Source organism: Cutaneotrichosporon cavernicola (assembly GCF_030864355.1).
Source record: "Cutaneotrichosporon cavernicola HIS019 DNA, chromosome: 2".
Lineage (NCBI taxonomy): Eukaryota > Fungi > Basidiomycota > Tremellomycetes > Trichosporonales > Trichosporonaceae > Cutaneotrichosporon > Cutaneotrichosporon cavernicola.
The window spans coordinates 2,496,727-2,508,640 of record NC_083394.1 but is presented as its reverse complement, the minus strand read 5'-3'; the positions used below and the strand labels follow the sequence as shown (position 1 = coordinate 2,508,640).

The 11,914-nt window shown below is 57.8% G+C and overlaps 3 protein-coding genes across 3 annotated transcripts; 1 reads left to right on the top strand and 2 right to left on the bottom strand.

Moving 5' to 3' along the window:
* Positions 1 to 231: 231 nt before the first annotated feature.
* On the top strand, positions 232 to 1,530 carry CcaverHIS019_0209770 (uncharacterized protein; the record flags this gene model as incomplete). Its single annotated transcript, XM_060598049.1, has 1 exon — positions 232 to 1,530. One exon carries the CDS (start codon positions 232 to 234, stop codon positions 1,528 to 1,530), a length of 1,299 nt encoding a protein of 432 aa, XP_060454881.1.
* A 1,218-nt stretch (positions 1,531 to 2,748) lies between these two features.
* CcaverHIS019_0209760 (uncharacterized protein) lies at positions 2,749 to 5,303 on the bottom strand (the record flags this gene model as incomplete). The annotated part of the gene is made up of 6 exons (XM_060598048.1): positions 2,749 to 3,279; positions 3,317 to 4,598; positions 4,647 to 4,728; positions 5,028 to 5,070; positions 5,132 to 5,157; positions 5,210 to 5,303. The coding sequence occupies 6 exons, from the start codon at positions 5,301 to 5,303 to the stop codon at positions 2,749 to 2,751; spliced, it is 2,058 nt and encodes a 685-aa protein (XP_060454880.1).
* Positions 5,304 to 5,722: 419 nt separating this feature from the next.
* Positions 5,723 to 10,614, bottom strand: hrp3 (uncharacterized protein; the record flags this gene model as incomplete). The annotated part of the gene is made up of 14 exons (XM_060598047.1): positions 5,723 to 5,888; positions 5,933 to 6,090; positions 6,126 to 6,539; positions 6,581 to 7,056; positions 7,092 to 7,643; positions 7,689 to 8,306; positions 8,340 to 8,564; positions 8,600 to 9,274; positions 9,311 to 9,656; positions 9,691 to 9,788; positions 9,824 to 10,102; positions 10,162 to 10,303; positions 10,343 to 10,459; positions 10,498 to 10,614. 14 exons carry the CDS (start codon positions 10,612 to 10,614, stop codon positions 5,723 to 5,725), a joined length of 4,383 nt encoding a protein of 1,460 aa, XP_060454879.1.
* Positions 10,615 to 11,914: the final 1,300 nt, after the last annotated feature.

The following is an 11,914-nucleotide window of genomic DNA, read 5'->3' as shown; positions in this document are numbered from 1 at the left end:
TCGGCTCGGCATCTACGTGTCGCAGGAAATTCCAGCGATTATTGCAGTCGAGGCGCTGCTAAGGGGGGGTTTATCACGCGCAATTGGCCTTCACGAAGCCCAGTCTGCTGCGATGCACAGTTGCAGTGCCCTCTGATTCCCACGCGCTTGGTCGAATGACTTGTGGCGACCTGCAACATAAATACCAGACCACTTGGACGACTTTGCCACCCATCTCCTCTTCGTCTCACAATGGCCCACGCCGACATCGAGCACGTTCCCGCCCTAGTGTCGCCTGACACTAGCGACAAAATCGAAGGATTCGAGGTCGTGTCAGAGCACACTGTCTCGGAGCACGAGAAGACGCCCGTTGACGAGGTTGACCAGGCCGCGGACGACTTGGCTGCCGTGTCCCTCGCCGGGGCGCCCGAGCTCGCTGGCCGCACGGTGACCGTCGTCGTCGTTGGCCGCCACGGAAAGTACTACAAGCACCGCGGCAAGGGCCGCAAGGCAAAGGACAAGAACAAGCACCAGCACAAGCACAAGGAGCACAAGCATGGCCACGGCCGCCACGGTCTGCCAGGCGGTCCACCTCCTCCCGCGGCACCTCATGGCTGCCCTCGCGGACCACCTCTGCCACCCCCGCCTCCCGGCTTCGAGCACGCGGTCCCGCCCACGCCGCCGGCCCCGGTCCCGGGCCCTCCCCCCTTTGGGCGCGGAAACTTCCCCGGCCACGGATTCGCCCGCTGGGGACGCTTCCACCGTCACCACCGCCACCACCACCACCGCGGTCCGGGCGAGACTTACACCGTCGACATCGAACTCCCCGCCGGTGTGGAGCCCGCCGACGTCGACTGGGACGCGACGCTCCACGAAATGCGGTGCGACCAGCGCCATCGGGCGCGCAAGGACGACACTTCGGACTCGACCACATCCGACTCGCAGTCTGACTCGTCTTCGAGCTCCAGCGAGTCGGACTCGGACTCGGACTCGACTAGCTCGGATTCGGACTCGGACGACCGCCTCCACCGTCGTTTTGGCCGTCGCCGCGAGCGCGAGTTCCGTCGCGAGTTCCGCGCCTGGAACCGCCGTGGCCACCGTGGATTTGGCGAGATTCCCTTTGGCCACGAGCGCGAGATGCCTGGCTTCGGTGACTTTGGCGGTTTCGGTGGCTTCGGCGGCCCCGGTGCGCGCTTCGGTCGCGAGGGACACTTTGCCGGTGGTGGTCCGTTTGGTCACGGTGGTCCATTCGGTCGCGGGAGTCCCTTTGGTCATGGTAGCCATTTCGGGCCCCGCAGACCGTTCGGCAACCACGAGTCGCACGGCTGGGCCCCCGCGCCCCCCCACGACGGCCCACACGGCGGCGCTCCGGGCCCTCATGTCGGTCCTCACCACCATCCCGAGCACCCACCATGGCCCTCCCCGGCCCCGCGCAAGCACTGCAACGGCAAGCATGGCCGTAAGGGCAAGCACAGCAAGCACAGCAAGCACCATAAGCGCCGCGACGGTCCCTGTTGCCCTCCTGCCTCGCATCCCGGCCCATCGCACTAAACTCCATGGCGACATCACGCGGCCATACCGCCCGCGTCAGTGACGGTTCCACCCGAGACGCGGGCGGGTTCGGTCGGAGGACGCGGGCGCCACCGCGATCGTCCTCTAGCCCCTGTTGAATACAGAGAGATACAGATTCACAGCTTGGAATACCCCAGATCGCCGCTGCCGAGGTAGACGGCCAGCATATCCTGTCGAAAGTGCAGTGAGTGAGCAAGCACCAGAGTGAACCCCAGAAAACGCCAAAAACAGTAGAAAATCCATAAAAAACCTTTCGAAAGCAATGCAGCCCGTTGCGAGTAGCTGAAGCATGAGTTTGCGGCTGGAAGCGACACTGGCGCTCCCCACGGCCGAAGAGAGAGAGACACATGGTACGAGCACTGTTAGACTGCCGACTCTTCAGCTCTCTGGTCACTGACCTTGCTACCACCGCAGTCAGGTGACTGAGAGAACGAGACCCCCCTTTCGGTTGCACTACGCCCAGGCGGACTCATCATTGCATGAAGCGTGCGCCACGAAGCTCGTTCGGCGGCCTTCTCCTTCTCCTTCTCCGGCCATGTCGGGTGCTTGCGGTCCGCTATTGTCCAACATGGGACCAGAAGTCTGCTGGTATCAAAATAAGCCCCCGTCTCCCTCTCAGGCGATTCAAAAGAGGAGGCTGAGTAACTGAATACCCTTATTGACGAGAGTGGGATTCGAACCCACGTCCGAAGACTGCGGATGTTCTTAGAACACCTTAACACAGCGCCTTAGACCGCTCGGCCATCTCGCCTGATGCTGTGGAACCTCGCGGACGCTATCTATGACGACGGCAGGAAACAGGGGTGTGGACCGCCTTCCCTTCTGTTGAATCCAACTGAATACTCTGCGGAGTGGAAGAAAGAGTGATTGAGGGAAGGGAGGAGAAAGGGAATTGGGTGGGAGAGTTCTTGAAGATTTGGGAACAGACGTTGAGACGGTGGGTGGAGTATTTAGGTCAACACTCACGACAGATACGTTCGATTCCTGTTTAGCAGCTCGCCAATCGCCAATCGACATCCCAACATCCTCTTCCTCCCATAGCAAGGAGTGTTATCCTCTACCGGACCTGAGAGCTAAAAGCATTTCATTACATTCCTAGCTACAGGGAGTTACGCTCGATTACAAGTGATTCTCTACATCGCAGTCCGCTTGCTGCAGTAAAATACATTGCAGTTGATAGCATTGTGCACGGCCCCTCTACACGACGCCGTTAAGACCCATGTTCCCTGCGTCATAGCCAGTCGCAACCCAGTCGGCGAACATGTCCATGAGCGAGCCACCGCCCATGGCATCCACCCCTCCCGTGGTTTGCGCCTGGCCCAACTCGCCAAGCAGGACTGCAACCTCCTCGGGATGTCCGTTATTGTGTCCGTTGTGATGCCAGAAGCCACCGCCCGGTACGCCAGGTCCGGGGTACAGCGACATGGCCTGTTGCATGTGGTCACTGCCGGGGCCGTCAGTGGGTGCAGGTGTTGGTAGTGAGCCAGCCTGTGAGTGGTTATGTTGTGATGCGTGGTTTGCTGAGATTTGCGCGCTCTGGAGGGGCGGATAGTATTGGGAGTGGGACGGGACCGACGATGGAGGCCGGCGCGGTGCATGCTCACGGAGCGTGCGGACCCGGCGCGACCATGGATCCTGCGCCTCGGGACTGCCAGGCTGTGACGGCTCGGAGAGGTCACTTCCGATATCCAAGCCATGACGGCGGAGCATTTTGCGCATCTCGCGAAGCTGTGTCCGTCAGTTACGCCCAACCACGCGTACCCACAAGGAACTTGGAATTCTGGAAGTTTCTGCCCATGCGCTCAATGAACACGGTCAGGACCGCAACGTCCGCCGTGAGCTCTCCAAGTTCGGCCGGCTGCTGCTCGTGTGGCAGAAGGAATGCGTACTGCAGTCTCACACGCGCACTTTCATAGACGCAGATGGGGAGCGACTGGTCCCCAAAGACGAGCGTCTCCATGTCGACCAAGCTGGCGACGTGTCGAAGTGTGCGTGCGACCAGGCGGGCGTGGGAAACACACTGGTCGCGTGTCTGCTGCACCCACCCCTGCGGCGCCCTCCCAATCAGCTCCGCTGGAAGCGATTCAGTGAACCCCGGCATCGAAACGCGTGTGAGCTCGACAACGTTGAGGTTATACCACACATGAAGCATGGTGAGAGCAGTGAGCTCGTTTTGGAACTGCCGGGTGTAGACAGTCTCAGGCTCGAGTTGGAACTGCGGAGGAAGCAAGTTGAACCAGGCCTCGAGCTTGTTCCTGGCCATGGCGAATAGCGACGAAGCATCCCATGGAGGCAGGTCCGACTCGCGCCGGTTCCGAACGACACGAAGAATGTTGGCGCGTATGCTCAGAAGACGAACATGTTGGCCGAACATGCCCACCTCGTCGAGCATGGCTGGCGCGAAGTCATCGACCCCGGGATCCTCAAGGTTGGGGATGGGCGTGTTCGACTCAATGTTCAAGTTGAATTTCTGCTCGGCGCATGGGAGGCGGACGTGAAGAAGGTGGGCAGGCACGGAGAGGAACTCTGGCACGCCCGTTGACATGATGCGGTCGAGCGAGTAGCACGCGTACATCAGCCGGCGTCGGGTTTCGCGCTCCGCTCGAGAGACCTCCGCCTCAGCGGGCATCTCACGGTGAAGCGACAGCGCCAGGGACATGCGAGTTGCAAGGGCGGCAAGCACAAAAGCTTGACTGAAGCGCCCCGAATAGATGTCATGTTTGGCCAGGATGAGGGCGGCTGTGATGTTTTCAATGCTCATGTCTGAGTTGATGATGTCGGCTTTGGCCTCGGCTGCCCAACGATTGGCCTCTGGCGACCCTGTAAGCATTGTGTGATGACCCGCAGTTCTTGGTGTGCCCGTGACGTCAACAAAGCGCGACGCAACAGCACAGATGGCGAGAACGACCTTGTGTGACGACGTCCCTTCGGCAATGTCGCGCATGAGCGTGCCCCTGTGCACAACGGCGTTACCTTGCACTGGGTAGACGTGTGTGAAGAATGCCTCGACATGACGGTCGACGATTGGACGGGGGATGCCGTGGATACTGACGAGATCAGCAGGGGCGGATGGCAGGGGGCAACAGCACACGTACACGTTGGCATGGCCTCTCCACGGCTCACGATCTGCCTCGCTGGGAGACTCGTCCACGCTGCTCGGCGTCGCTCCAGGTACTCCTGACAAGGTAGCATATTCACAGGCGATGCCTTGCTCCATGCACCGTGTGCACGAGGGGTGGTCCTGGGTACATCTGGCGCGGGCGCATCGGCATGCTACACACGCTGAGTGGCGATTACGCCTGATAGGACCCGCTGAGCATTAGCTCGAGTTTCGGCAATCGACATACAGGATGGTGGGAGTTGAGGGCTGTGCTCTGTCTTTGGAGTTATCGACGTTCTCGACAAATGCACTGGCGCTACAGAACGCTCTTCAAGGACATTCCGGACTTCAGGCCACTTGCATGCGAGACACACACGCTCGCAGTTGGCGCACGTGCCCGGCTGTTCGTCGCACTTGACCTACGCGTTAGCGTCGCATAACCTGGGAAGAGGTTTGCCGAGGTGGGGTAACTATACTTACCTTGCGAGCGCGGCAAGTGAGGCACCCTACAGATTAGTATCAGCAGATGTGCTTGGTCTCGGACAAGGCCGAACCTACCTGTACGTGTTCTCTTGCCTTTGATACGGCGAGAAGGGGCAGTTGGAGGCAGCGACGTAGAAGTAGAAGGGTCTCCAGCAGGTTTGGAACCCATCAGTGTCGTTGTGAAATTGTGGAATTATGGGAATCAGCAAGAAGATGTAGCTGGAGTCTGAAGTAGAGGGCGATTGGTGGCGTTGGTTAGTGGAATGCAATGTGATGTATAGTCAGGAGTATAGGAAGGAATATACTTTAGGAGGTTACAATGCTGGTCAGAGGGAATACTGAATGGGGATATACGGAGATCGGAGCCAAAAGTCCTCCAGCTCTGAAATGTTCCATTTCCTACTCTATTACAGTATATTTTATGTACTGTCACACAGAGTACATGCATTCGACTGCAAATCTGGCGAGCGGAGCTACAAAGCTCTAAGAACGAGACCATCAAACACATCATAGTGACGGAAAGAGACTGTAGACCATTGTACATAGCGCTTGCGCTATCTTTCTCACCTCCGCCCATTCACCAACTCCTCAATCTATCTCCTTCTTTACTCGCTTCTTCCCTCCACCTTCTGCTGCTTCTCCCTTGCGTTTCGCCTTCTTTGGCGCTGGACTTGACTCCTTTGCCAGTTTGGAGTGAATGTCCATGAGCTTCTGGTAGTTGACACCTTGTCGAGGCCAGAAGAAGGAGGCAAAGCTGCAGCTTCAGCATGACAAACTTCAGCAACACGAGCGACTCACACCCAGCAATGTTTGCGCCATTTCGAACCGTCTTGCCCTTGGGACGCCTTCTCGGCAACAATCTCGTCGATCCGGGAGCCAATGCCGGCTACGCACTCCTTGAGTGCAGCAATCTTCTCCTCGCGAGACAAGTTTTCGGTCCCCGACTTCAGCTTCTTCTGCAAGGGTGAGCAACCTTCAGTATGAACCTCACCAGATGCTTCTTAGCCGGCCTCAAAAGTTCCTTGATGGCATCTTCATCCATGGAGTCGTAGCTCTCGTCGTCCTCGGAGTCGGTGTACTCAGGCGTCTTGCGACGCTTTCCTTTGTCGGCCTTGTTGGAAGCCGACGGGGTGATCGATGGCGGTTTGAAGGAGGTGGTGGCGGAAGCTGAAGGGATTGGTGGGTGGTCGTACCCAAAGCCTTCTTTCACCGGCATGTTCGCAATGACCGCCTGTTGCTCTATGAGCATGCGTCGGTTCTCCTCGTATTCCCTGATGAGACCACAGAGATAGTCACCACGGCGAACAAGGTGAATGGGGCCAGGGATGCCCGCCTTAGGAGCTCCTGGGTCCTTCATCTTGGGATCCTCAAGGAAGATCATGTCTTGCAGGTGGAGGTTATAATCCTGAGTCGGTCAGTACTGTGAAATTATCACTAGGTGCGTACAGATTTGATGGACTCCCACGCGCCGAAGCCGTACTTCCAAATGCCGATCAGGAGGCGGGCGTCATCCTTTGGACCCCACTCCACGCTCCAGTTCATGGTAGGCTTGAGGTTGTCGTGAGGAATGGCGTACTTCTCAACGTCGTCGACGCGTCTGAAGTGCTCGACCAACGCCTTGAGCTCGTAATGGCGGGCGACGACTGTCTCGGCATTGATACCCTGGATGCCGCGGAACGTGAAGAGGATAGCTTTTTGCCTCAACGAGGACGAAATCGTCTCCCCACGCTCCTGCATTGCGCGCAACTCATTCTTGTGCGCCGCAACAGCCTCTTCTGCCTGGTTGAGGATATCGTCGCAAGTCTGGATGATGACGACGCGGTTCTTGGCAGCCAGCTTGGCCTCCTCGACAATGGTGTCGTATCGAGTGCGGATGGGACCCCACTTCTGCAGACCACGGATGAGAACACGAAGGTCACGGTCTGTCCATCAGCGCGAGATTCAAACGGCTACTAACCCTTGAGCTCAATGGCCCTTTGCGCATTGCTCTTCCGAGGGCCTGTGACCTTGGCCTTGCGTTCTGAAGGAGAAGGAGCCTTGCTGTCGCGGAGTTCGGGCTCAGCTTCGTCCATGCCCTCGTATGCACCTGGCGCGCGAGCAGCTGCTCGTTTGCGCGACCCCATCTCTTCGGCTTGCAGTGCCCGGCTCTCATCCTCGTCCATCTTAACACGCTCATCAACAGGGATGATGTCATCCCAGCTGAGGTCATCGGTGTCGTTCTTGACGTCCTGGATAGCGGCAAACTGTGCCAAGAAGGCCTCGCCGCCCGAGGAGGTCCCTGCTGGAGCAGCCGCTGCCTCCGTGTCGAAGTTGTCAGCCTTGGTGAGAATATCGTCCAGGTCCATGGCATCGAGCTTCTCGTTCTGAGCATTCTCGTCGGCCTGGAACATCGACCTGGCTCCGAACTTGAGGATCGCAGCCAACTCTTCCTTGGAGAAGTCGCCGTTCTTGTCCTTGGGAGTGGAGGTTCCATTGATATGGCCGCCGCTCGTGTCGGTCTGGTTGATGACTGTCAGGTCAGTGTCATGTTCACGCTCATTGGGCAAGTACTCACTCGCATACTCGAGGATCATCTTGCGCTTTGCGCGTTCGAGGATGTCCTCCTCGATTGTCCCCTTGGTGACGAAGCGGTAAATGTTGACGTGACGCGTCTGGCCGATACGGTGTGCACGCGCCATCGCCTGCAGGTCGTTCTGCGGGTTGTAGTCGCTGTCGAAGATGATGACTGTGTCGGCCGTCTCGAGGTTGATACCGAGACCGCCCGCGCGAGTGGAGAGAAGGAAAGCAAAATCAGGAGAACCAGGGGCGTTGAAGTGCTCGATACTCTTCTTGCGGACGTCGCTAGGGACAGTGCCATCCAAACGCTGATGAACATAGCCGCGCGCGGCCATGTAGTCCGAGATGATGTCTAGCAAGCGGACCATCTGGCTAAAGATAAGGACCCGGTGCCCATCAGCCTTGAGGCGAGCGAGAAGCTTGTCGAGAAGAACCATCTTGCCCGAGTTCATGACGAGGCTGCGGAGCAGTTCGTTTACTGGCTTTGTGCGATCTTCAGCACCGTCAAAAAGATACGGGTGGTTGGCAGCCTTCTTCAGCTCCATCGCAACGTTCATCAAAGAAACATTCTGTGTGCCGCCCTTGCTGAGTACAGCGAAGTTCTTCGTGAGGATATCTGGCGGTTAGCGTTGATGAACCACGCGCTCACTCTTGTAGTAGTGCTGCTGAAGACCGGACATCTCAACACGCAGAATCGACTCTGACTTGGTGGGGAGCTCTTTGACGACATCCTTTTTGAGGCGACGAAGCATGAGAGTCTCAAGCTGCGAGTTGAGAGCCTTGATCTTGGCCTCCTGCTCCGCATCGCCCAGCTCGAAATCGTTGGCGAGCTGGAACTCCTCGGGCTCGATGAAGTGCAAGAGAGCGAGAAGTTCTGACGTAAGTACAGCCTGCCTCTCCCCAACTCACCCTTTACGTTGTTCTGGAGTGGCGTACCAGTGATGAGCAGGCGGAACCCTGTGGAGAAGCTCTGCAGTGCGTCGTACAACTGCGAGTCGCTGTTCTTGAGGCGGTGGGCCTCATCGACCTCGAGCACTTGCCACTTGATCTGCTGGAGATCGGCACGGTCCTTGAGGATGAATTCGTACGTCGTGAGGAGGACGTTGAATTTGAGGTTCTTAGGAGGGCCGAACTCGGTCTGGCGGATCATCTCGCGCGATGCCGCAGAGCCCATGTACATGATAACGTTGAGGTCGGGTGCCCAGGTACGGAACTGCATTTGCCAGGCGTTGATCGTTGAGAGAGGCACGACGACCAAGAAGGGCCCATACTGCTTCTGGGTGTGGAAGAGGTAAGACAGAAAACTGACCGACTGAACAGTCTTGCCCAAGCCCATCTCGTCCGCCAGCATGCCTCCGTGGCCGCCCTTACACCACAAATAGGCCAGCCAGTTGAGACCCGTGAGTTGGAAAGGCTTAAGCTGGCCACAACTTTGAAGGTACTCGGGATCCTCGGAGATCTTCACGTACGCGGGGCGGGAGTGGATGGGATAGTTGGCGGAACGGGCAGGGACAGTCGGGCGGGCCATGCGTTCGTGATACTCTGTGATGGCCTCTTGAGCCTGGCCCTTGATCTCGTCATAAGCTAAATGTCAGCAATGAACGCCTGCTGGCAACTCACATTCCCAGGTGCACTCGGCATAATGAAGGTTGGTCCACTTGCAGAGGAAGAGGGTCACGCGCTGGCCGTCCCGCATCTCCTCCTTCTCGCCGACCACGCGTTCCACGGTTTTGTAACTCTCTTGAGTCTCGCGGATCCGCTCACAGTCGATCTCGTATTGCTCGAGGTCTTCACGACTGGGCTTCCACTTGGCGTCCGGAGTTGGATGGTGATAGGCTTGCTGGACGAGCCAGACCCTTTGTATGTAGTTCTCAACCTTCTTGAAGCCCTTGTACCCCTTGAGGAACGAGTAGAGCTCGTCCGTGTTGTGGATGTGACTGTAACCCTTCCACTTGATGTGGAACCGCTGAGAGTCAACGCCGCTCGACCGTGCAACTCACCAAGTTGGTCTGAGGATCGTCCGTCTCGTCGTTCTTGTGCTCGTCGTCACGACTATGGGACAAAACAAGGTCGATCTCGTCCGCAACAGCCCCGTTCTCTGAGCAGTTAGTGCGTGTGGCATCAATTGCTCACCAATGGGTACTTCGCGTCCGTAGAACATGTCGTCATCTCCGTCGCTGTCGAGTCCGTAGTCGACGTTGGCCTCATTGTAGGTGACCACTTTGCGAGCCGCACCACGGCGCCAGGAAGAGCCGTCGTCTGATGCGCCGAAGCTTGTGTCGGGTGTTGCTGTGCCGCGCGAGTGGGCTCCGGAGCGCTGGAAGAACTTCTTCTTGTGCGACTTAGCGGCGTAGTCCTCGTCTGACGAGTTGGATCCGGCGCGGCGAACAGAGGGGAAGAGGCCCACTGTAGCTGACAATGTCAGTTCCCGCCTCTCTCCCATACTGCGAAACCGCAGAATTGGCACCTACACTTCTTGAGCTTGGGGGGACCTTTGCCCTTTGGCTTCTTGCTCGCACCAAAGTCGGGATCATCATCTCCATCATCGTCGTCGAACTCGTCGTCCGACTGGTCGTCCGACTCGCTGTCCATGTTAGAGACTGGCGCTGTGCCCTGGTAGTCAGCATTGCGAATCATCCAACCTTCCCTCACCATTGCTTCGCTACCATCGACCTCCTCCTCGCCCTCTGCATCGTCGACATCTGACGGTTCCGGAGTCAAGTCATCCTCAGAGGCCATCTTGGGTGGTTTCAAGATGATCTGGCGGGGCTGGAGGCATCAGCGTAGTCCAGGACGGTAGTGCTTACCGTTGGGAGACCGCTCGACTGTGCGGAGACATGATTCCCCGCATGCACATTGTTCGAGTGGCCCACGTTGGTAATTGGACGGTACTGAGGCTCTGGTGACGACTCCTCAGACTGCATGTTGACCGGCGTTGAGGCAGCAGGACGGACACTAAGTATCTACCTGAGGTTGATCAGCGACTTTACTTTCGACGCGTCTGGCGGAAATGAAACGCGACCGATTGGTCCATGGGCGTGCATTGCCCCAACAGTGATGGACGTAAGAAGCGATGCGGAGACGGTGAATGGATGACGAGAGATGGCAAGGGCTGGATGCCAGACGGGGAGCAAGAATGGTTGCGTTCACATGAAGGAAGGTGGTTCTTAGAGTCTGGCCTTCTGACAAAGTACGGAGTGATGGGAGTTCTAGGTCAAAGTGACATGCACACTCCTATTGTGCGGTTGTGATTGCACTTTTACTCACCAAACAACGAATGCTTGTTTAATGGCGACGACGAGCACTGGGGTAGGCGATGGTGACCGCGGGTGGTCTGGGTGAGCCCGGGGAGCGGATCGGAGGTTGTGGTTTGGTTTGGATGGTGGTCGAAATGGGGTTGGGGTGATCGGGTTTGGGCGAGATCGAGGTGATTTGAATGTACCTGGCTGCAGGTCTATGGATGCAATGTCGACGGTGAGGCTTGTGATGGTGATGAGGATGGAGGGAATGGTGTTGGAGTGGTGGTGGGGGTTGGACGACGTGCGCCCGACGGAACCCTTTCGGTTGGTTGGTTTACTGGCGGGGGTACGGGGGTACGAGGGCTACGGGGTGGCAGCCCAACGCCCCAGTCCGGGCCCGCCGCCGCTGCCCTCGTCGTCGCCAGGTTTGACCGTGCCGCCACCCGTGACCCTCACCTCAACGCCCATACCCCCGGTCTTGAACCAACTTTGCCTCCGCTTTGCCTCAAAATTCACCTAGCCCTAGCCAACCAGCGTCGTCCTTGCCATTCCCACCAAGGCAATTCAAGCAACCCACCACCTTCTGCGTCACCGTTAGTTAGCACTTGGCCAATGGCAAATGGCCCATGGCCCAAGCAACACAACACTCTGCCAATTACTAGTTTAGTTGGGTCAATTGGGCTAACTGATCAACCATTCATGTCATCCATACAGCCGTTGGCACCATTACAACTGACAAGTCGAAGTGCAATCCCAAGTAACAGCCTCGGCTGGCCATGCCACGAACACCGTCTGTTTAACACGACGACAGGTGATGCGGGCGTGGGCCCGCGGGCCCAGAGGGAAAGGGGAGGTCCTCGTGGGCTTGCAGCTCAACCGAGCAAGTCGAAAGGATCCTTTGGGTTATGGGCCATGGGCCCAGTCCCGTATCACCCGGGCCCGCCGCCACCATTAGGGCCCTAACCGTGGTTCTCCGATTCTCCCT